A 25,762-nucleotide genomic window follows, 5' to 3' on the forward strand; every position below is an offset into this window, starting at 1 on the left:
TCAAGGGGGGCACAGGCCTTCAGTGGGGGTGCAGGACTTCGGGGGGTGCAGACCTTCAAGGGGGTGCAGGCCTTCAAGGGGGGGACAGGCCTTCAAGGGGGGAAAGGCCTTCAAGGGGGGGACAGGCAGGCAGGCCTTCAAGGGGGGGACAGGCCTACAATGGGGGTTCAGGCCTACAAGGGGCTGGGACAGGCCTTCAAGGGGGGTGCAGACCTTCGGGGGGGTGCAGGCCTTGGGGGGTGCAGGCCTTCAAGGGGTGCAGGCCTTCAAGGAGGGGACAGGCCTTCGGGGGGGTGCAGGCCTTCGGGGGGTGCAGACCTTCAAGGGGGTGCAGGCCTTCAAGGGGGGGGACAGGCCTTCAAGGGGGGGACAGGCAGGCAGGCCTACAAGGGGGGGACTGGCCTACAAGGGGGAGACAGGCCTATAAGGGGGTGGGACAGGCCTTCAAGGGGGGGACAGGCCTTCAAGGGGGGCACAGGCCTTCAGTGGGGGTGCAGGCCTTCAGGGGGTGCAGGCCTTCGGGGGGGTGCAGGACTTCGGGGGGGTGCAGACCTTCAAGGGGGTGCAGGCCTTCAAGGGGGGGACAGGCCTTCAAGGGGGGAAAGGCCTTCAAGGGGGGGACAGGCAGGCAGGCCTTCAAGGGGGGGACAGGCCTACAATGGGGGTTCAGGCCTACAAGGGGCTGGGACAGGCATTCAAGGGGGGTGCAGACCTTCGGGGGGGTGCAGGCCTTGGGGGGTGCAGGCCTTCAAGGGGTGCAGGCCTTCAAGGAGGGGACAGGCCTTCGGGGGGGTGCAGGCCTTCGGGGGGGTGCAGACCTTCAAGGGGGTGCAGGCCTTCAAGGGGGGGACAGGCCTTCAAGGGGGGACAGGCAGGCAGGCCTAAAAGGGGGGGACTGGCCTACAAGGGGGAGACAGGCCTACAAGGGGGTGGGACAGGCCTTCAAGGGGGGGACAGGCCTTCAAGGGGGGACAGGCAGGCAGGCCTTCAAGGGGGGGACAGGCCTACAAGGGAGAGGGACAGGCCTACAAGGGGGTGGGACAGGCCTTCAAGGGGGGTGCAGGCCTTCAAGGGGGAACAGGCAGACCTTTAAGGGGGGACAGGCCTTTGGGGGGGGACCCTGGTTTAGAAGTACACAGAGTGAAGGGGGTGTTCAAAGAGACGTGCATATGCCAAACTTTGGGGGGGGTAGGAAGAAATAATGGGTCTGAAAATAGAGGAGAGGGAGAGAAATGATGGATCATGGGATTTAGGGAGGGAAGGAACTGAAAGGGAGAGAAATTGGACACAAGGGATGGTGTGGAGGAGGGATAGAGATACTGGATAGGAGGGTAATTGGGAAAAGAAAGGGAGAGATGGTGGACTCTGGGGTGGTGGGGAAGGAGGGAGAGATGCCAGATGAAAGGGTAGTTAAGAAAAGGTGGATCTGTGGAGGGAGATGAAAAAAAGGAAATATACCAGACTTACTGGGGAGGGAAGGGAAATGGAAAGGGAGGACAGAGTTGGCAGATGGATGGTTAGCACGCAGAAAGAAGAAAGAAGGAGACCCTGGCAAGCAAGTTATCAGAAGAAAACCAGAGCCTTGGACCAACAAGATTTGAAATATAACCAGACAACAAAAGGTAGAAAAATTAATTTTATTTTCTGTTTTGTGATTATAATATGTCAGATTTGAAATGTGTATCCTGACAGAGCTGGTGTTGCACTGCAAACGTGAGCTAGGATTTAACAGAGAGAGGAAAAGTCCTTTTTGTTTCTTTATTTTATTTACACCACAGCGCCAGTGTGGTTAGGAGAAGCCAAAGGGGGTGAAAAAGCTATAAAACCCACCAGGAGTTTTGAAAAAAATCACCCAACCGGGCAGGAAAATCGAATTGAAAAACCAATTCAATAGGCTGAATCAAATCGAAATTTTTTTTCCTGAATCTGGCAGCATTAGTTTGGGCTACTGTCTTAGACTTTAGGACCTGGGATTGGGGAGAGATGGCATCCTCAGTACTTTATAATGCAAGTGAAACGAGGATTTGGTCAGACTTTTGAAGGGTCTGCAGAAAAAAAAATATTGTATAGGCCGGGGACATGAGACAGCAGGAAATAAGAACTTTTCTTCCTTCTATTTTTGTGAATGGAAAGGCTGAGGATGTCAGAGAGTTCAGTTAAAATATGTGCTTTATAAGAAAATATAATAATGTGTTTTATAAAGTTTATAGCATAGCTGGCCTACCCAGTGAGGTGTTCCTAGTGGTGGTGGTGGCAGCGTGTCAATGTGTTGAGAGGAAGAGGTGGTCTGGGAAATTCTGCTGAGCAAACTCCGGGCCCATTTCCACCCCCCAGTTAGTCCACTCCACTCAACTGGTTCACACACTGAGTGGGTCTTTGGGTGTTGTTTTGGGATCTCTTCCAGTGGTTTATCTCCTTCTGGTCCAAGGAAGGAAACTTTGTTATCCTTAGCATTGACCTACAGAATATGTTTGTAACAGCGCTGCTTGTGTGGCATTAGGCTATGTAGTGATCGAAAGAAAAAAAAGACCTTTGCACATTTTTGCACTATATGGTGGGTGTATGAGGAGATTCACATTTCCTGCACAGCTAAGTCCATGTGAAGTTACCTTATGCTGTATTTGACATCTAGCAAGGTCTCTGTTTGAAAGGAAAGATCTAAACTTAAAAATGAAGTGGCCAGAAGTTATGGTAAAAGCAGATAGTGTAGCTGGTTTTAAGAAAGATTTGGACAAATTCCTGGAGGAAAAGTCTATAATCTGTTATTAAGACATGGGGGAAGTGTCTGCTTGCCCTGGATCGGTAGCATGGCATGTTGCTACTCTTTGGGTTTTGACCAGGTATTAGTATCCTGGATTGGCTACCATGAGAATGGGCTACTGGGCATGATGGACCATTGGTCTGACCCAGTTAGGCTATTCTTATGTTATGTTCTCATCTGTAGGGGCCTTTGTTTTCACTTCTTATTTTAATGTATTTTTTTTCTGGGAACTTATCAGTGTTTTTTATAATGGGAACAAAAATGGAAGAGAATTAATGTGTGTGGGATGAGGGGGTAACTAATTTCTTCAGCTAAATAATTCAATCCACTTCAAACAGACATAGGAGAACTCACGCACTATTCACACACCCTCCAACCAAAAACGTCAAAAGAAAAAAACTGTTCGACAACCTCCTAGCCATTCGAGCTGCAACACTCAACCCCCAACTCTACAACCAATTGACATCGACCATAGACTGCAAAACCTTCAAAAAGAAATAAAAACCCTTCTATTCAAAAAACACATAAAACCGAACTAACACAATCAGAACTGTCCCAAGCATCACCTGCAACTACTTCATATGTACTTCTGATGTCATGACAATTCAGACATAATGTATGTTATGTTATGTTTGGAATATAAGAAAATTTTCACTGCCTGTTTCTATTCTAACCATTTATTACGTTTCATGGTCATTACAAAAAATATTTTTTTACATGGGGGGGTGTCAAAAAATGATGGGCCCCGGGTGCCACAAACCCTAGGTACGCCACTGGATAGATGCACACCATCCCTGCTCAGTAGCCCTTGGAAAATCATCCCATGATCTAGGAAGCCGAAACACTCTCAATGACAACATCCACGCAGTCACACATTCATTTCCAGGCCTTTAATCTCGACAGGAAGGATCAATAAGAGTACCACCTGAACACCTGACTGCTTCACCTTCTCTCCCAGAGCCACAAAGTCACTTTTAATATGTTCAGATGGGTATCTATTGAGGTTGTAGAAGTACTTGTACCAAGTTTGAATACCAGCAGGGTAAAATATTCCAAAATGAAGATTTTTCTTTCATTAGCAGATCCTTACTCAGCACCTCTTCAGGACAAGTTTATTTATCTTTTAAATTCTGTTTCATGAAGAAGAGTTAATTATTTCAAATGAACATTTTCAGAAAAATAGTATGTAAAGCCTTTAAAATAAATTGTGTCTATTCACTGTTGCTGTCCTGAAAATCAGACCCATTGGAGTAGAGGAGTGGCCTAGTAGTTCAAGCTGCTACCTAAGCACCCTGTGGGTTCCATCCAAGAGCTGCTTCTTTTGACCTTTTGCAAGTCACTTAAACTTCCATTTCTCTAGATCAGGGGTGTCAAAGTCCCTCCTCGAAGGCTGCAATCCAGTTGGATTTTCAGGATTTCCCCAATGAATATGCATGAGATTTATTAGCATGCAATGAAAGCAGTGCATGCAAATAGATCTCATGCATATTCATTGCGGGAAATCCTGAAAACCCGACTGGATTGCGGCCCTCGAGGAGGGACTTTGACACCCCTACTCTAGATACTGTGAGCCCACTCGGATAAACAGGGAAAATACCTGATTATTATTCAGTATAAACTACCATGAACTTCTCCAAGATAGGGCTGTATAGATCAAATGCCATTAAACATGGCTTGATTTCAAGGAAGAGCCTAGGAATCATTGGTATAGGAAATTAAAGTTTGCATGCATCCCTCCTAGGGAATATTGATTCTCTGGAGCATGCCATGTGGCATGAAGGTTTTCTAGGGGCTCCCACATGGTCCTAAAGACTTGGGATGGTGAATGCTTTTGTGGCAAGGGTCTTAAGCCTCCATCTTTGAAGTCTACAACAGGTTTGGTTTTAGGGAACAGTCATAAAATCTAGTTGTATGCATGACTAGATCATAATCAATGTGTGCATTTGATTATCATGAAAGCAAGAGCTATTTGCAGCCCTTTCTCACCAGTTTGTTTCTCTTTATTTGTACTGTATTCTATAGTATATTTGAGCTTGCATTGCAATCCACTGTAATGCAAATTGTTTATAAAAAGCAGAATATCAAATATAATACATCAAATCAACCTCTGCTGCAATGTACATTAGATTGTGAGCCCGCCAGGACAGACAGGGAAAATGCTTGAGTACCTGAATAAATTAATGTACAGTGGTGCCTCACACAACGAACTTAATTCGTTCCAGGAGCAAGTTTGTTATGCGAAAAGTTCGTTATGTGAAACGCGTTAAGCGCAGTGACTAACGACTGCCTGCAGTGCCTGCGCGGAAGGATGCAATACATCGGCAGCGATCGTGGAAGCTCGGGCGACTTCGTTGTGTGAAACGAAGTTCGTTGTATGAATCATGACATGAAGTTCGTTGTGTGCAGCGTTCGCTGTGCGAGGCGTTCTTTATGCGAGGCACCACTGTAAATCATTCTGAGCTCTCCTGGGAGAACGGTATAGACAAATGAATGAATAAATAAATAACTTCTGATCCTGTTGCATTATTTAGTGTATTTATAGACAATGGCTAGGAGTTTGTTTCAGTCCAATGCACAAAATACAAAGAGAATGTTAGAAATACATTCCTGACATCAACCCACCGTCTGAGGGTAGGAGAGTGGCCTTAGTCGGTCATAATCCTCCTGTCCAGCTGTATCCCATAATCCCAGGTTCACTGGTTTGCTATCGACCATCACGTTGGCAGAGTAATTATCAAATCTAGAATCAAGAAACAAAAAAAGGGCGACCAAGGAAAAGAGCAGGAGACAAGAGAAACAGTACAAGAATCAGAAGAGAAGCTTTTCAGTCCTTCAGTCCTAATTTAACTTTTGCATTAGAATGTTTAAAAAAGTCAAGCTGGGTCAGACAAAGATCATTAAGCCCAGCATCCTATGGGGCCTTTTAACTAAGCTGCAGGCTTACTGCAAGGGTAAACCCACTACCACGGGATGTGCTCAGGCTTCTAGCGGTAGATTTGTGACTATATAGGTTCACAAGTACTCAATAGGTACCAAAAAGTAGAATTATTTATCATAGCTCATTTCTAGGGATAAGCAAAGGCTTTCCCAAGTTTGCTTGGTTAATAATTCTTTATGGACTTTATAATCAGGAATCTCACTATTTTAGGTCTCTTGACCATGGCCTCCGACAGTAACTTAGTAAGGGGGGATCAGGGGGGCACTCTGTCTCCAGCGCTGCCTTGGAGGGGGTGCTGGCACCCCTCCTGCACTCTGCTCCCTGCTCCTTCCCTCTCCTTCCTCTGCTGAGCATGTGCCTTTACTTTCACTGCTGCTTGCACCAGCATCGGCTCTCCCTCTGATGTCGCTTCTGGGTCCCGCACCTAGAAAGTGACGTCAGAGGGATAGCCAACACCGATTCGGGCAGCAAGTTGGTGATGTATGTGGGAAGGGAAGGGGTGCACGCGTGGCAGGGGACGGGGAAGGAGCGAGGTGGGGGCAGAGAAGAGGGTGGGGAGGGGCATCTCTCACCCTAGCTACACCACTGGCCTCCAGTAACAGATTCCACAGTTTAATTAAGCATTAATTCTTTTATATACATTAGTGCCAAAGAGAAAAAATTCGGAAGTGGAGACCATATTTTATTGATTTTGTATCCTCTATTTGTAAGGGAGTTAGCTTTACATTCATAATTATGAATCATTAATACCGTTGCCCACCAGAAGGAGGTATTTAGCAACTGGGCACATTTCCAATGTGAGAGAACCATTTGTATGGTAAGGGCTATGAGAATATCAACTAATTTAGCTTGCCATTACTAGCCTTGATATTTTTACTAGGCTATCTCATATTCACAAGGTCTCCATGTGTGCTTGTTGGATTTCTCCATTTATATAGCTTCATATATATACTTCTTTGGATTGATTATTTCTGGATGCTTATTGTTACCTTGATGCAGCCTTATTGTCATTAGTAACATGTTTGATGAACAATTTATTCTTTATTTTTGTTTCTCGTGTTTCTTCAATAAGCAAATTTAAAAATGAAAATGATTTTTAAAAAAAATAAACTTTCAACAATTTGTTTTCAGTCTGCTGGCTGTTAACTTTATGAAGTTTTTGTATTGTATTGTCTGACAGGCTAAAGAACCGTTTACCATTAGCACAAATTATAGCAAAATATATGTAAGAAAATGCAATTGACCTTTACTGCTGGTCAATGCAGTGGCCTGAGAACATGGGGAGCTTAGTTTGATTCCAACCTTATCTCCTTGTGTCTCTGGGCAGGTCACTTAACTCTCTACTGCCCCAGGTACAAATTGCATATAATATGTAAACTAGTTTGATTGTAACTATAGAAAGGCAGTATATCAAGTCTCATCCCCTGTAACTTTACATTATACATTTGATTGAAATATGTATTTTTTATCTGTGCATTCAGGGACCCTTGTACTTTAATTTTAGTGTGCACTGAATTCTAAGATGCCATAGGTATATAATACCCAAAAATATGCGGCTACAGTATTGTGTCCTTAATATCAGTCCTAATGTTGTGATATCACATTAAACGTGTACACCTGGATATTATACCTTCTTGTAAGTTAATAAATAAATAAATGAGGAAGCTTCAGCCCCACCACTCCACCGCTGTAGCTTTTCTAACTGCGGGAAGAATTACGTGGTGCCATTCATCATTGGCTATTCCGCATTCTTATATTCTTCTATGTAAATAATTTTTAAATACATTTTTTAATATTCTTATAAATAATCTTAAATATCCTTACGCAGCTCTTTTAAAATTCATATGCACTTATCTTTGCATCAGCCAAAACCTGGAAGTCAGACCCGACATGTTTCGCGCTGCTGCGCTTTATCAAGGGTCTCCCTGCATGTTAAGCTATCCTGGGAAAATTCTGTAGAGACTGGTGAATCTTCACTATATGCCAGTGCCGCCTCATAGTCTTCACTACTAGATTTGCTACTCTTGAGAACAGAAGAACATATGTTAAAAGCTCGTTCTCAACCCCGGCCCATAGTTAACACACGTCAATCCATTCTTGAAACCCTTTCCAAATTTATTGATTATTTCTTGCGAGATGAGGTTCCAAAGATCACTTCATTTATTAGGGATTCCTCCCATTTTTTGAGGAAATTAAGACAATATGATGTTAACATGCAAAATAAATGGATGGTCACTTTGGACGTTGTGTTATACACCCAAGAGGTATGGGGTCTGGAAAGGGATGGCACAAACTTGGTGTGGTGGGGTGGGGTGGAGAGGCTCTGATGCTCCCATCGACATGGCGCCAGGGGCAATCTGATTCCCTCCCCTTTACTACACCACTGACTATAGTCTCTTAAGTGTGTTCCTCAGAGGTCTCATTTATGAAATTTGCTACTGTTGACAATCCAAAATAAAGTGAGTTTTTAACATATATCCTTGAAGTATTGTAGAATCAACATTAGTAATAGCTTCTAATGTTTAATACTCAGCCTGAACAAGCAGGTTAAGACGGTTTACAAAATTAGTAATATGTGTAAGCTTGAAACTTTTGGTGGCCCTCTCTTTCTTGTATTCACACTGTGGCACTTTACGCCCTTATAGTGCGCAGCCAGACGCATAAGCAACTTCAATAATTGGTTGTTAGTACCTAATTATCGTTAGTTAAGGGGCTCATTATTCAATTAATTGTGCAAGCAGATCTGGGTGCCATATATAGAATTTAGAGCACACACGTTAACTGTGCCTTAGCAAGTTAGTGCAAATTAATTTGAATGCATTGTTTGGTTAATGTTTCCATGCCCATTCTCCACTCATGCCATACCCCCTCCAAAAATATTTTAAACAAAAAAGTTAATATTCAGTTAACGCGCAGAAAAAAGGGGAAAACACTGGTTTTTGTGGTATCCTGTTTTCCTGCACTAAACACATGTTAAAGGCCTATTTTTCTGTTCGTATGACAGTATTAGTTCTCTTATGGGAAGATTACATTGATTGCCAGTGGAGGCATGGGTGGAGTTTAAAATTTGCATGATTATATAGGGTGGGCCAAAAGTAGGTATACACTATTTATTCTTTTTATTTTTATTTTATAGGTGTCACGAATAACATTTGTGTGAAGTTTTTGTATCAGTTACATAGTTTTGCTTTTATTTGATTATCTTTGAGTACCTTATTATATCTATTCAATACCTGTAAAATAAAAAGAAATAATGAGTAATACTGTATACTTACTTTTGGCCCACCCTTTCTGTAAAATTTTATATTGAATGGGTCCAGGAAATATAAAGGGTCATTTTCAATAGTTCATCTAAGTACGACTTTGGATGTTTCCCATATGATGTCCAAAAACCAGGGCAGGGAAGCATCCATTTTTTGAAACCGCTTGTCTAATTTTTGTGGCCATTTTCGAATACAAAATCATCTGTCCAAATTAAGCCCATTTGGACATGGGAGGGACCGACATCTTAATGGACAAGCCAGCATTTTATGGGCCTATATTTAAGGCGCCTGTTTTAAAAACAACTGTGACTCTATAAATGGTGCTGATACATGACTGACACATGATCGGCAGCCATTTTTAGGTGGCCACTGATACCGGTGCCGTTTATAGAATCTGGGCCTTAATGAAATTACATGGGAATACTTTTAAAACAAATAGAAGGAAATATTTTTTTCACTCAAAGAATAGTCATGCTCTGGATCTTGTTGCCAGAGGATATAGTTAGAGCGTTTAGTGTAGCTGGGTTTAAGAAAGTTTTGGACAAGTTCCTGGAGGAAAAGTCCATAGTCTGCTTTTGAGACAGACATGCCACTGCTTGCCTTGTGCCTACGAAAGCGCCTAGGGTAGCCTAAGGACGCCTAAGGCCACTTTCGGCATAAACCAAGCCCACGCCCACCTCAGGCATTCTTACGTTGCCTAGACACTTCCATAGACATGCAAACAGTGCCTTCAACATTGATTTAAAACAAAAAAAACCATGCATCCCAATTGGTTAGATGGCAGTTTTTGTACCTTTTGAAAGGATGAAAAATCAATTCACTTTTACCTATTCTACACCACTCAGGATTTTGTAGTCCTTAGCCCTCGTATGTCCCCTCAGCTGTCTCTTTTCTAAGAGACCTAACCTTTTCAGCCTTACCTCATATAAGAGTCCCATCCCTTTTATCATTTAGGTCACTTTTCTTTGAACCTTTTCTAAGTCCGCCATATCTTTTTGAAATATGGCGACAAAGATGCTGACAAAGATGTAATTCAGCGTTCTGAAGCCAGGCAAAAAAATATTAGAGATCTGGAGTTCATGACCAATTTATAAAACAATTCATTCATTAGAAAGATAGACAGTGATGGCGTGAAATCGTGCTGCTGTATCCAAAGTTGCTCTAGCTCTGCTCATTCTCAGTCTGTCCAGATACTTACACAGTGGGGATGTACTCTCCAGGGAAGGCATTGGTGGTGTAACTAATCAGAAGACAGGTTTTACCCACAGCTCTGAAAGACAAATGAGGAAAATACAGGATTCTCAGAATTCTATTAGGCTCTCCTATTTTATCACCAAAGCTGCCTGTGCTCCACACAAAAAGTCTTTGGGCCTGATGCTCAGAACAAGCTGAGCTCCTAAATGTATGCTCCTAAATTTCTGCCCAGTTGTCACTGTCAGTCATATTTCTGAGCTTAAGGTGCCTAAAACTCTACTGATCATATCTGCCTCCATTATTCAGTGGCACAGTTTGCTCGAGTTAAGAGTGGAGGAGCAGTGTAACGGTGTATGCAGTGAGTTGAGAACCTGGGGAACTGTCTGCAATTCTCACGTATGGTTACCATACGCCTCCAGAAAAAAAAATAGGACGGATTGAGATATCCGGGTTTTACTCCCATTGAACGCAATGGAAGTAAAACCCGGATGTCTCAATCCGTCCACTTTTTTCTGGACCACAAAAGTATACAGGAGTATACAGTATATCATAAATATCCCATATATTATTTAATAAACTTCACAAAAAATTAGAATATGAGAATAAATCTTCAATAATAATATGATATATACTTAAATTAGTGTATAAATGAAGTGTTCAGAACCCATGTCTTCTGCAACAGAGCTGCGAAAGAGTCAATTTAAGGACCATCACCACACTTCAATGTCCCTATATTGATGCTTGAGCACCTGATTGTAAAAACCGCTTAGATAACCTTGATAGGCGGTATATAAAATCCTAATAAACTTGAAACTTGATTCTAGTTCCACTTTAAAATTTTGTTGGATCTAAGGCACATATCTACGTAAAGTTTGTTGTATGTTGCTCCAATTCCATTCATGTTATAGTAAATCCCAGCGGCTCAGCAGGAAGAACTCCTTTCAGTGCACACCACATGCACTGGAGCCATCTGGTAACCCTACAGGCACTTGTGCTTCTACACAAGACACTTAGGGCTCCTTTTACAAAGGTGTGCTAGCATTTTTAACGCACGCACCGGATTGGTGCGCACTATAGCGCATGCTAGCCAAAAATCTACTGCCTGCTCAAAAGGAGGCAGTAGCGGCTAGCACGCAGCAATTTAGCACGTACTATTCCACGCGTTAAGGTCCTAGGGCGGCATTGTAAAAGGAGCCCCTAGCTCTCCATTGCCCCAGATACAAAAATTTAGATTGTCTGAAAATGGAAGAGAGCAAAGGCAGGGAGACGAGACTTTTTTTTAGATATTCTAGTGATAGGAAGAAATGCAAAAGTGGCATTGTGAGACTCAAAGTTGAAGGGGAGAAATATGTAAAAGGTGATAAAGAAAAGGCTGAATTGCTTAACAGATATTTCTGTTCTATGTTCACAGCTGAAGTGCCAGGAGCGGGACTGCAGAAGACAAACGTGAATAGGAACGTAGGACTGGTAGACCCTGATTGATTTTCAGAGGGTTGTGTTCGTGAGGAGCTAGCTAAAATAAAGGTAGACAAAGCGATCGGGCCAGATGGTGTACATCTGAGGGTGCTGAAGGAATTTAGGGGAAGTTCTGGTGTCTCCGCTGACTGACTTTTTAATGAGTCTCTAGAGTCTAGAGTGGTACCCAGGGCAGGATTAACCAATAGGCCAAGTAGGCATGTCAGGGGGGCCCGATGAAGGAGGGCATCAACATTGGTTTTTCCAAACGGCGATGGGCCCCTTCAGCATCAATCGGCAATGCGGCCCCCCACCCCGATCAGCAATGCGCCCCCCCCATCAACGGAAAGTAAGACAAGCCACTTGGGTGCATGGTGGGGTGGGGCGGGGCAGAGGGCCCAGTGTACTTGTGTGCCTAGGGGCCCTCGATGAATTAATCCTGCCCTGGTGGTATCAGAGGATTGTAGAAGGGCAGATGTGGTTCATCTCTACAAAAGTGGAAGTAAGGAAGAAGTAAGGAATTACAGTCTGGTAAGTCCTACTTCTGTGGTAAGCAAATTAATGGAAATGCTTTTAAAACATAGAATGGTCAAGTTTCTGGAATTCTGTGGATTATAGGACCAAGAGGCAACATGGATTCACTACAGATAGGTCTTGTCAGACAAATCTGATAAATTTCTTTGACTGGGTGACCAGAGGATTGGATAGTGGGAGTGCGCTAAATGTGGTGTATTTAGATTTTAGCAAAGCCTTTGACAGTGTTCCACACAGACGTCTAATAAATAAACTGAGTGCCCATGGGCTTGTCCCAAAGTGATGGTCTGGGCCAAGAACTGGTTGAGTGGAAGACAACAAAGGGCAGTGGTCAATGGAGATCGCTCTGAGGAAAGGGATGTTACCAGAGCTGTGCTCTTAGGATGGCAGCACTGTACAAACAGCTCGGTACGGTTCCGTAACCTTGGCTTTGTAAAAGGGAGTAAAGAGGGACTAGATGGAAATCAAGTTCTGATGTTATCATTGGGTTTATGGAAAGCATCAGGGGATTTATTTGAAAAACAGCATTCTAGAGTTAGGTTTTGGAGTTGGTGTAGCATACCTGTGTGTGCTGCTAGTGCGCTCAGCTTCGTACTAGCAACTTACCTGCCCACTGAGTCCTCTACAGTTACAGCATCATAGTAAGTGCTAAAAGCTGCCTCTCTGACCGGCCAGACTTTTCCTCTGTTGCGTCCCTCTGCGTTGAGGGAAAGTCCTGCCAGCCAGAGGCGGCCTTTAGCGCTGTTTCTGAAGCCATAACTGTGGAGAATTCCATGGGCGAGTAAGTGGCTGTTTACAGGGCAGATGGTGTGGGACCTTAGGGGGGGTCCTAGACCCAGGGCACACTGGGAGGAGCCTATCTCCATCCTCCAGCCCACAGCCCCCTAAGTCCCAGCTACAAGCTTAGTAAAAGGGTCCCTTAATTTTTTTTTTTTAATGTTTCTGAGTGTATAGCAGGTTTTCTGTTTCATAGACATGAACTTAATATACTGAAGGACAAAATCTGTTCTGAGCTGTAAACCCCATTATTTTCTTGACGGAGTAACTGCAAGATAGGCTGAGACTGTGAATTTGAGTGACCGTTATCATATCAGTATACTGGCAATCAATTTTGTTTATCAGTTTATTTGTGAGGCATGAGGTCTATCTTGTCAGTGTACAATGGTGCTTTGCCCAAACATGTTGGTAAATATATGCTATTGACCATGTGACCTTGTGTTGCCATTAAACTGTGCCATTACAATTAGCTTTTTAATGGGTTACTCCTTTTTATGACTCATAAAAATCACTTTTGACATTTTACTGCTCTCAAACTGAGATTTTATGGTCAATGTTTTATAACAGTTCTCCATTGTGCCAGCTGCATTTTAAATTCTGCTCAAATAAAGCACCTTGGAAACCACACAACTCTTCAAGCTACAGATGTGCAGAGCATTCCTGTTATTTTTTTTTGTTTGTTTTCATTTCTTTGTAGCATTTTTCATTGTGTATTAGCCCTGCTTGCTTTAACCCTCTTGTTGACTACGGATATTCATTTTCAAAAAAAAAGAAAAACATCCCAAAAGTAGCATAAAGGGCCAAATGGACATTTATCTCATCAAACCTTCCAATTCACTATTTTTAAAACACCGCCACCCCCTTATTACTCCACTGTCTCTACTACTCCACTTCGCCTAGATTTTTATGATAGTTGCTGTCAGCATTACATTACAGTGTGCTGGCCTACCCAGAGTGTCAGCAAAGGCTTCTGGGATATTATATTAAACAATCTGATCCTTGGGAATGTCATTGCAGATAGACTGAATGTCTCCTACCTTCTGGGGGCATAGTTTACCAGGACTTAAGGATAACAGAAGACCTTTGGCCTCAGTATGTAATAGCGTCAAAAGGACTTGGGCCCAGATGCACAAAAATTGTCGTTAAAATTGTGTGGGTTGCTGTGGGTCCACTATATTGTCCGATTTGAAAAGGGTGATCGATGTTCAAATGACTTTGCATGCAAATGAGTTTCGCGGAGGTCTGCCGTAATCCCATCCAATCAGTCATTGGAAAAGCGACTTTGACCCATGCGCAGAGCTGGCAATGGAAGCCCAAACAGCTGAGCGGAAGGGGAAGCCCTGAAACAGCCTCCTGATGTTCAGCTGTTTGGGGCAGGAAGACTTTTTTTCATTTAAAAAAAAATGGGCACAGACGTTGTATGTGTATTACACATGCACAATTTCTGTCCCCATTTTAAAAAAAGTTGTGTCTTCCCCGATGATGACCCCCCAATGATGGACCCCTCCTGATGATGGCCCACAAATAAAAAAAGATAGGCTGGAGGGATGCCCACTCCCTCCTGCCTCAGAAATCCAGACCCCCCCCACACACACACTTCCAATCCTCCTGCAAACAAGAGGGCTGCCCTCTCCCTCTTGCTTCGGTCATTCAACCCCCCCCCCCCGACTCCTGACCCACCCCAGTGAAGATCATCGGCAGGAGGGATACCCACTCCCTCCTGCCTTGGCCATCCAGAACCCCTCCCCCATACACACACACACACCTAGTGGTAATCTATTGCAAATGTAACTGGCAACTACACAGCAGTCTTTAGAGCAGACACGGCTAAAGATTTTTTTAAACAATAAAACCAAAGTTCAAATTCAGTGGCCTTCAAAGTGGCAAGCCTTCTCCTTCCTGATGCATCCATAGGCGCCTGAGCCAATCAGGGCCTTAGACCCCTCCCAGTGCATCCTAGAATGCACCAGGAAGGGGATGGCCTACCATTTTGAAGAGGTGAGCCTGCTGGCAGGAGGGGCTGGGCATCCCTCCTGCTATCTTCTGTATAAGCTACGGGGATGGGCAGGGGCGTAAGGGGTCTGGGTGGTCGAGGAAGTGGGGTGCGGGCATCCTTCCTGTCAATGATATTCTGGGGGGATCAGGAGTGTGTGTGGGGTCCAGGTGGCCATGATCTTCCTTGGGGGGAGAGAGGATGTCAGGAGCAAGGGCGTCTGGGTGGCAGTAATCTTCGTGGAGGGGGTCAGGAGTATTGGGGGTCCAGGGGCTGAGGCGAGAAGGCATGGGCATCCCTCCTGCTGACGATCTTCACAGGTGTGGGGGGGGGGTGGAAGTGTGGGGTCGGGTTTCTGAGGTAGGAGGGAGTGGGCATCCCTTCTGCCAATCTTCTTGGGGGGGAGTCAAGAAGTCTGGGTGAGACAAGAGGGGCAAACAAAAAAATAAGCCTTTAACACAAACGTGTATGGCAAACTTGTCAGTAATTTTGGGTTGTTAAAAGTCGGTGCTAGATTTTGTGCTTCCTATGTGATATTAGGACATTGGTAAGAGTGTTTGTTTTAATTTTAATGACCTCGTTTTAATACTAGTGAGCTCGTTTGCATAGCAGAGTCGGAGGCTGCAACAGACGTAAGGAAAAGCCTGTGGTGTGGATCAGTTGGTAAATTACTTTGACACTAAATCAGTTTCAACTAGTTTAGCAGCAATCATTAACCACATGGTGAGTTTAGTGCATCCGGGCCTCAAACAGCTTGGCTCTGTGAACCAGGTCTTCAAAGGAGTCACACAAAAGACAAAAGATCAAACAAAATTCCAAATGGTGGCACAAAAGATACTAGAAAATACTGGAACAAGGGAATTCAGGTCTATAAAAAGATACTGGCTCTGATTCCTTCAGTCTCTTTACACTTCCACACTCACCCATTCAAACACACATATTATTCATTCAGGCAGAACACGTGCCCTCTGCTCTGCTCTTTCACACACATTATTCTACTGATATTGCCTCTAAGGTCTGATACCCAGGACACAAAGACTAGGAAAAGACAAAAGACTGTAGGTGTCTGCAGCGCATCTAAATCTGAAGGGGGCGTATTGGAGGTATGGATTTGGTGGGACTAGGGCAGGCTACTGATTTGTATGTTTTTCTGCAATAACTGAACATTTTAGAAAAAGTGCAGGGCACAATTTGGATGTTTGGGGCTAGACCTATTTTAATGACGAATAAGTGCCCCAAAGATGCCCAAACTGACCAGAGGAGCACTGGACAGATGAAGGCACGACCCCCACACACTCCCTCAATGGTCACTGACCCCTTCCAACCCCCACCCATCCAAAGAAATAGCTTCAGATGTAGAGTAGTCCAGAGGGTGGTGTAGTCAACTATAGAGATGGGAATCAGGCCCATATCTCACTCTAACTATTACACTTATGTGTAGGGTTACCAGACATCCGAATTTACCCAGACTTGTCCTCTTTCTAAAGGAATGTCCAGGTGTCCAGACAGCTTTTCAAAATCTGGCACTTTGTCCAGGTTTTGTAAAGCTTCAAGCTTGGGACCGCGTCTGGAGGACATCTGCGCATAAGTGTGATGTCATCGTGTCACACCTGTGTATATTCAGAGGCACTCCAAACGTGGTTCTGAGCTTAAGAAGAGGTTTGGAGGGTGGCAGGAAAGGGGCAGGATGGGGCTTGGCGGGGGGGACTTAGGCGGAACAGGGTGGGGCTTGGTGTAACTGGGTGGGCCTGGGGTGGGGCCACATGTCTGGAGTTTACAGTCATAAAATCTGGTGACCTTAAATATGTGAGCCTTGCAAAACCCACCCAAATCCCACTGTACCTACTGTATATGTAGGTGACACCTGCAGGCATAAGGGCTATTGGTGTGGTGTAGAGTTAGGTCCAGTGGGTTTTGGGTGGGTTTTGGAGGGCTTGCCATACAATATGAAGGGATTATAGTGAGATGTGTACCTAGGCCTTTTTATGTAAAGTTTACCACAGTGCCCCGAAGGGTGCCCCACTGCTCTGCTGGGATGTCTGTTAAAAATACCGGCCACCTCTTAAATTCCAATGGCTTGTGCATTTTTTAATTTTTTTTTTATGTTTCAAAAAGAGACGCACCGAGGGCAAGCACATCTGGGAAATAGCCATTTTCAAAACCAAACATTTTTCTGTTTCAAAAATGGTTATGTTTGCTACTGGATTTTTGTTCACATTCCGCAAAATGTCCAAACTTGGAGTTGGATGTCATATCAAATATGCCCCTCCATGCCTATTCATTAAATCCTTTGTAAATCTTCTCCAGAGTTGTTCTCTACACATCCCACTCCTTCAGTGCCACATCTTTATTTTTACCCTATGCTAAGGATCCAAAGAGGATCACCAACGAGGAGTATGGCTCCGGAGGAGTAAGAGCAACTGTCCCCATATGGATCTCAGGGATGGGATAAGATTAAGGGAGAAGTTAACGGGGAAGTGATGAAAGGCAAGCGCCCTCAATATACCACAATCACACACACACACACACACACACCAGTCTACCAATCCAACACACTTTGAAACTGCAGCACCTCTTACTGCTACTAATATCACTACTACCAGTGGCGAACCTAGCAAATGTGGCACCCGGGGCCCATCATTTTTTGACACCCCCCATCTGTATGAAAAACATGATTTTTAGTAACAATCCACACGTCACACAAGAGTGTACCTAGGAAAAGGCAGCATCTTACATACTGCAGTGAGCAGTACGTCAATAAACCCATTGTAAAACTAAACAAGCCAGACTAGTACACATCAATCCTACACAGTCAATCCTAACAAAAAAACAATGTCTTTCGAACACACAGAACACAGAAAACACCTTCGCCTAGTATGTAATAACAAACTAATCCCTCCCCCTTTTACAAAACTGTAGTGTGGTTTTTAGCCATGGTGGTAACAGCTCAGATGCCAACGCTAAAAAAACGCTCTATAGTTTTGTAAATGGGGAGATAGAATAAAAATACATAGACAAAGATTAAACTGAAGCACCAAGAAGCTGGACTCTGCATACAATGCAACACCACAGAAACAGCAATGCATCTCCCCTAAAGCAAAAAAATAATAATAATAATAATAAATAAATAATAATAAATATAATTTTTTTCTACCTTGTCTTCTCTGGTTTTTGCTTTCCTCATCTTCTTGTCACTTTCTTCCTTTCATCCATTGTCTACCCTCTCTCTGCCCCTTCTATATGGCATCTTTTCTCCTTCTATTCACCTTCCAGGAACTTTATGCCTCCCCCTTCCATCTCTCCCATAACCCCATGGTCTGGCATTTCACTCTCTCCTCCCCCTTCCCTCCACTTCTATCAGCATCTGCCCCCTTTCTCACCCTTCATCACGCTTCCATACCACCCTGACCCTCTTTCTCACCCTTCACCATGCTTCCATACCACCCTGACCCCCTTTCTCATCCTTCACCACACTTCCATACCACCCTGACCCCCCTTTCTAACCTTCATCACACTTCCATACCACCCTGACCCCCTTTCTCACCCTTCACCACACTTCCATACCACCCTAACATAGTAACATAGTAGATGACAGCAGATAAAGACCCGAATGGTCCATCCAGTCTGCCCAACCTGATTTAATTTAAATTTTTTATTTTTTCTTCTTAGCTATTTCTGGGCAAGAATCCAAAGCTTTACCCTGTACTGTGCTTGGGTTCCAACTGCCGAAATTTCTGTTAAGACTTACTCTAGTCCATCTACACCCTTCCAGCCATTGAAGCCCTCCCCAGCCCATCCTCCACCAAACGGCCATATACAGACACAGACCGTGCAAGTCTGCCCAGTACTGGCCTTAGTTCAATATTTAATCTTATTTTCTGATTCTAGATCCTTTGTTCATCCCACGCTTCTTTGAACTCAGACACAGTTTTACTCTCCACCACCTCTCTCGGGAGCGCATTCTAGGCATCCACCACCCTCTCCGTAAAGTAGAATTTCCTAACATTGCCTTTGAATCTACCACCCCTCAACCTCAAATTATGTCCTCTGGTTTTACCATTTTCCTTTCTCTGAAAAAGATTTTGTTCTACGTTAATACCCTTCAAGTATTTGAACGTCTGAATCATATCTCCCCTGTCTCTCCTTTCCTCTAGGGTCTACATATTCAGGGCTTCCAGTCTCTCCTCATACGTCTTCTGTCGCAAGCCTCCTATAATTTTCATCGCCCTCCTCTGGACCGCCTCAAGTCTTCTTACGTCCTTCGCCAGATACGGTCTCCAAAATTGAACACAATACTCCAAGTAGGGCCTTACCAATGACCTGTACAGGGGCATCAACACCTTCTTCCTTCTACTGACTACGCCTCTCTTTATACAGCCCAGCATCCTTCTGACAGCAGCCACTGCCTTGTCACACTGTTTTTCACCTTTAGATCTTCGGACACTATCGCCCCAAGGTCCCTCTCCCCGTCCGTGCATATCAGCTTCTCTCCTCCCAGCATATACGGTTCCTTCCTATTATTAATCCCCAAATGCATTACTCTGCATTTCTTTGCATTGAATTTTAGTTGCCAGGCATTAGACCATTCCTCTAACTTTTGCAGATCCTTTTTCATATTTTCCACTCCCTCTTCGGTGTCTACTCTGTTACAAATCTTGGTATCATCTGCAAAAAGGCACACTTTTCCTTCTAACCCTTCAGCAATGTCACTCACAAACATATTGAACAGGATTGGCCCCAGCACCGAACCCTGAGGGACTCCACTAGTCACCTTTCCTTCCTTCAAGCGACTTCCATTAACCACCACCCTCTGGCGTCTGTCCGACAGCCAGTTTCTGACCCAGTTCACCACTTTGGGTCCTAACTTCAGCCCTTCAAGTTTGTTCAACAGCCTCCTATGAGGAACTGTATCAAAGGCTTTGCTGAAATCTAAGTAAATTACATCTAGCATATGTCCTCGATCCAGCTCTCTGGTCACCCAATCAAAAAATTCAATCAGGTTCGTTTGGCACGATTTACCTTTTGTAAAGCCATGTTGCCTCGGTTCCTGTAACCCATTAGATTCAAGGAAGTACATTATCTTTTCTTTCAGCAAAACTTCCATTATTTTTCCAACAACTGAAGTGAGGCTCACCAGCCTGTAGTTTCTTGCTTCATCCCTGTGACCACTTTTATGAACAGGGACCACATCCGCTCTCCTCCAATCCCCAGGAATCACTCCCGTCTCCAGAGATTTGTTGAACAAGTCTTTAATAGGACTCGCCAGAACCTCTCTGAGCTCCCTTAGTATCCTGGGATGGATCCCATCTGGTCCCATCGCTTTGTCCACCTTCAGTTTTTCAAGTTGCTCATAAACACCCTCCTCCGTGAATGGCGCAGAATCTACTCCATTTTTTCATGTAACTTTGCTAGACAATCTCGGTCCTTCTCCAGGATTTTCTTCTGTGAACACAGAACAGAAGTATTTGTTTAGCACATTCGCTTTCTCCTCATCACTTTCCACATATTGGTTCCCAGCATCTTTTAGCCTAGCAATTCCATTTTTCATCTTCCTCCTTTCACTAATATATCTGAAAAAATTTTTGTCTCCCTTTTTTACATTTTTAGCCATTTGTTCTTCCGCCTGTGCTTTCGCCAGACGTATCTCTCTCTTGGCTTCTTTCAGTTTCACCCTGTAGTTCTTTCTGCTCTCCTCTTCTTGGTTTTTTTAATATTTCACGAACGCCAACTCTTTCACCTTTATTTTCTCAGCCACTAGGTTGGAGAACCATATCGGCTTCCTTTTTCTCTTGTTTTTATTGATTTTCTTCACATAAATGTCCGTAGCCATTTTTAATGCTCCTTTCAGCTTAGACCACTGTCTTTCCACTTCTCTTATGTCCTCCCATCCTAACAGCTCTTTCTTCAGGTACTCTCCCATAGCATTAAAGTCCGTACGTTTGAAATCTAGGACTTTAAGTATCGTGCGGCCGCTCTCCACTTAAGCCGTTATATCAAACCAAACCGTTTGATGATCGCTACTTCCCAGGTGAGCACACACTCGAACATTAGAGATACTCTCTTCATTTGTGAGGACCAGATCCAATATCGCTTTTTCCCTTGTAGGTTCCGTCACCATTTGTCTGAGCAGAGCCTCTTGAAAGGCATCCACAATCTCCCTATTTCTTTCCGATTCTGCAGACGGAACATTCCAGTCTGCATCCGGCAGGTTGAAATCTCCCAACAGCAGAACCTCCTCTTTCCTTCCAAACTTTTGGATATCCACAATCAGATCCTTATCAATTTGCTGCGATTTAGTCGGAGGTCTGTAGACTACACCCACATAGATAGAAGTTCCATCTTCTCTTTTCAGAGCAATCCATATCGCTTCTTCCTCTCTCCAGGACCCTTGTATTTTGGTCGCTTGGATATTGATCTTTACATAGAGAGCTACTCCTCCATCTTTTTGACCATTTCTGTCCTTTCTAAAAAGATTATATCTCGGTATGTTTGCATCCCATCCATGTGATTCACTGAACCATGTCTCTGTGATAGCGACAATATCTAGATCTGCCTCTAACATCTGACCCCTTTTATCTCCTTCAACCACCCTACTATGCTTCTTTCTCTCTCCATCGAAATCAGCAAGGTCCCACGATGACGACTACTGCTTTCTCTGCTCCGGAAGAGGTAAGTGATGTCGGAGGGGGGCTGGGCCGGCAGACGCAGGGAGTTGCGGCAAGGTCCCGTGATGACTGTGGCTGCCAGTCCACCCCCCTCCGACGTCATTTATCTCTTCCAAAGCAGCGGCAGCAGTAGTCCTCATCGCGGGACCTTCGTGCACTGGAATAAATATGGCAGCCATGCTGAGGTGCTGTTTTCAGCAGCAAACTTCCGGATCCGGCTGGCTGTTCACCTCCTTGGGGCATGCACCCGGGGCGGATCACCCCCCCACGCCCCCTCTTTGGTACGCCACTGACTACTACTACTTATGCATTGTAATTCTTGCCTATTTCCTTTTGTTCCTATCATCGTGAACTTGTCTTTGTTTCAGTCTTTAGTTCCCCCAATACTCTGTTTGTCATTCTGAATCTGAGAATCTCGGAGAGAGCGAGATCAAAAGGCTTTGAGCATGCGCAAATGCTCAAAGCCCAGTCCAGCCCAGCACAGGCAACAGGGAGGATCTCCTTTGACGCACCGCCCAGCCCAGAAAAGGGAGGATCTTCGGGCATCGGCACCGGCATGTCCTATGTGTTGGTGCTGGTGCCGGTGCCCAATCGGGGTAAGGGATTTCGTTTTGGGCTTGGGGGGGGATTGTAGAATTGCGGGGAGGGGGGGACGACGCGAGCGGGGGGGATGCCGGATCACTGGGAGGGATGACGGATCGCGGGGGATGGCGCTCATAAATCGAGTCAAACTCGGTTTCTGAGGCGCCAATTTTGCGAATGTTTTACTCGTCTTGAAAAACACTCGCAAACCGGTGCACTCGTAAACCGAGGTTTGACTTTATTTACCTTTTGTAAAGTGCTGAAAGGTGTAGACAACACTGTACACTTAACATTCGATAGAAAGTTCCTGCTCAGAAGAGCTTACAATCTAATTGCTCTGTTAGTACTGAGACTTTCCCTTCTCCCCCTCTCTCTCCCCCTCCCCCCAGTTCTCTCAGTGAATCTCAGCAGAGATTTGTTGCTATTTCCCTTCTGATCACAGATTAATTGGAATAGTAATATAGTAGTGGGCGCTGCAGGTTAAAAACTGAACTCTTGTGATATCTGAGCTTTCTACAAATACATATTAGCAACTCGATTAAAACTATTACTTCACTTAACCAAAGATGAAAGATTCCCCACTCTCCAATCCCCTGTCCTTCATGGCCCTGGGATAACTTTTGCATACCACTGGGATCGGCAGATGTGTCATGCTCTACATTTTTTTTTATTTCTCCATTTTGCTTCTGGGGATTTGCTGTTATTTTAATATTTACTCTGCAGGCTTCCTCATATGAACTAAAACAGGAAGTTCTCACATAGTGCAGACAAGCCAAAAACTGTTCAACTGGATGACTGCCTCTCTCTTAGTACCAGCATTAACCCATTCAGTGCTGCTGCACAGGATGAACTTCACATAATTGCTGTTCTGAAATGTGCATCCAGTCAGGGTTATTATACCCTCATTCAGTGGAGAAATATTTGGTACTAGTCTTTAAGCTTGTTACATTAACGGGTGCTAGAATAGATGTGTGTGTCTATCTTTTTTTATCTCTCTCTCTCCTTGGCCGCTTTCTGTCTGTCTGTCTTTCTTTCTTTCTCTCTCTCTCTTTGGCCGCTGTCTGTCTTTCTTTCTGTCTCTCTCTTTCCTCGGCTTTCCACCTCCACCCCTTGCCTACTCTCCCTGTCCAGCAGTAGCCCTTCTTCCTTCTTTTTACCTCCTCCGTGTCCAGCAGCACCCCTTCCCTGATCCCCCTGTCCAGCAGTAGGCCTTCTCCCTTCCCTTTACCATCCCCCTGTCCAGCAGCACCTCTTCCCTGCTCCCCCTGTCCAGCAGTAGGCCTTCTCCTTTCCTTTTACCTCCCCCCCTGTCCAGCAGCACCCCTTACATGATCCTCCCTTCTCCTTTCCCTGCTCCCCCTGTCCAACATCTGCTAGCCCGGGCAGCCTCGGGGCTTTTGCTAGGCCAGTCCACCTCGCATTATCGAAGTGGGCCGGCCTAGCAAATGCCCCACAGCTGCTGCATTTGCTGGTTCGAGGGTGAGAAGAGGCATCCGGCAGCGGCAGTGCAGGAGTCAGACTGCCACCGCTGCTCAAATCGCTGCGCGCTTCGCAAGCCATCGCAAGCCGCCCCCATGTGCCGGAAATCGAATTCGGCACGGAGGCACACAGCACGGTGGCAGGGATCACTAAACCCTAAGCGCACATGCACGCTTAGGGCTTTATTATAAAGGATCGTTAAGAAGTTCACTATTGCTACTGTGACTAAGGCTGAAAAGTCTCACTCACTGATGCACAGAATTCTAAATTACTGGAGCCAAACAAAGCTAACAGCTTAATACTAGCACTGAAAGACCTGCTATTGGTTTTTGGTTTTTTTTTGGGGGGAGGGTGTCTGTGATGATGTGGAATATTTCAGAAATAAAAAGGCAGGGCCACAAACATGCTCTCACAGCTTAAACCTGACAGTGCCATCTTTGTATTCCCTCTGGATGTTACCTATTCTGTTGCAGGGATGTGCATTGTATTGGGAAAACAACATTATTTACAATGAAGTTCACTTTTTCATTTCCTTTTTGGTTTTAATGGATGCTATTTGGATATACAGTAACACAAGTTAAAGCTGGAAACGAAATGAATGAACGCACTCACTCCGAACAACAAAACACTTGGAAGTCTCTCCAAAACAAAATGAATACTAAATGATATGCACAGACTGACTTGTGACAAAATGCAGTTAAGCAGTTGGCTCAGAATGGATTTTTAACTCCTTAATTTGATATGTTTCATAGTGAAAATCGCCTTGGAATTAAAAATTCTAGACTGACTCCTCTGCCCTTTATGTTCTGCAGTTTAGGGATGATCATGGGGAAAATGATTGGTTTGTTTTAGAGTTATCTTTGTGTTTTTCTCTGATTTTTGGATTTTGTTTTTCAATTGAACACATTTGTTTATTAATACATATTAATAATGATATATCCCATGTCATTGCATGGCTAATATGCATTACATAGATTCAGCACGCACTTCATTGTTATGGTACTAATAAACTGAATACACATTCATTGTGGTTAGTTTGTGACTGCACTCCCTGTGAGCAGTGTCAGTGCTAGGATATATTAAGAAAGAATGAGTCCAAGCCATCTTACACAAGCTCTTTTCTACCTAGTGCCCTCCAACTCTTCCTATCCTCACACTCTTGAGTGCCAGTCAGCATTACCTTAGCAGTCTCTGTACCATGACCTCTTAGCTTGCTACGGGATCTCAATGCATGTTACACTGCGACCAGCCATTCTATGAACTTGGGAGGCCATGAGGCTATTTTAAGAAGTCCCAAAAGAGAGAGAGAGTAAAAACCCAACCCAAAACCTAAATATGCATAGATCAAACATTGAAATAAAGGGAAGTAATACCTACCCATCTCCCACCACCACACACTTGATGGCCTGCATCGTTACGGGAAGTCAGGCAACAGCGGGTGAGAACTGACTGTCACTACTGGGTCCTCAACGCAGAAAAATGTAAAAACAATGAAAAAAGGCAAAGTAAAAAGGAGAAGATACTGAGAGAAGGTGAGGGGATTGGCAAGAGGAAGAGGAACAACTGGTATTGCTCAACTATGAAAGCTGCCAAAAGAATCCTGTTCTGAAAGAGCAACTGAAGTTCTGGAGAGGTTGTGCGGAGGTACAGCAGCTCATCTGATTCTCCTTCTTCTGGGGCACGCCTTTTTCTCCAGGCCTGATATCTGAGTGTTTCTCTACTTCCTCCTTACTGGCTGCGAACTCTAAGCAGGGCACCATTAGCAGCTGCTTCCTCCTGATTGGTACCCAAACGGAGGAGGGGGAAGGAGGGAGGATTAAAACAAGTTCTAATTCAAGCTTCTTTGAAAAATAAAAAAAAGTCAGCAGGAATGTTACCCATCATATTGATTTGCACCTTGAAAAATAGAGGGAATGGAGTGGGGAACATTGCAGAAGAAAACACACCTAAATTTAAAAAGGCTCCATAGAAGTAGAAAACAGTGAAGGTTGAAGAAATATGTGTAAGCCCCTTGGATATGTGGGGTGCTAGGCGATTGCCTAGACCCTGCCCAGATGGTGGCAAAACTGGTACATAAAGAAGAGGAAGGAGTGACCTTATGGCTAGAATTACAGCCTCAAT

The 25,762-nt window shown here is 44.3% G+C and overlaps 1 protein-coding gene across 2 annotated transcripts in view; it reads right to left on the reverse strand.

The window, feature by feature from the left end:
• RAC2 (Rac family small GTPase 2) overlaps positions 1-25,275 on the reverse strand; it is an 83,666-nt gene extending 58,391 nt beyond the window's left edge. For both annotated transcript variants that reach the window (XM_033933410.1, XM_033933409.1), the window contains exons 1-3: positions 25,019-25,275; positions 10,161-10,232; positions 5,384-5,501 (exon numbers count right to left, since the gene is read on the reverse strand). In XM_033933410.1, the coding sequence (XP_033789301.1) occupies positions 5,384-5,501; positions 10,161-10,232; positions 25,019-25,053 (225 nt within the window). In that variant the 5' untranslated portion in view covers positions 25,054-25,275. The remainder of the gene's footprint in view (positions 1-5,383; positions 5,502-10,160; positions 10,233-25,018) is intronic.
• Between the last annotated feature and the right edge of the window lie 487 nt (positions 25,276-25,762).

Source organism: Geotrypetes seraphini, chromosome 2 (assembly GCF_902459505.1).
Source record: "Geotrypetes seraphini chromosome 2, aGeoSer1.1, whole genome shotgun sequence".
In the NCBI taxonomy this organism is placed as follows: domain Eukaryota; kingdom Metazoa; phylum Chordata; class Amphibia; order Gymnophiona; family Dermophiidae; genus Geotrypetes; species Geotrypetes seraphini.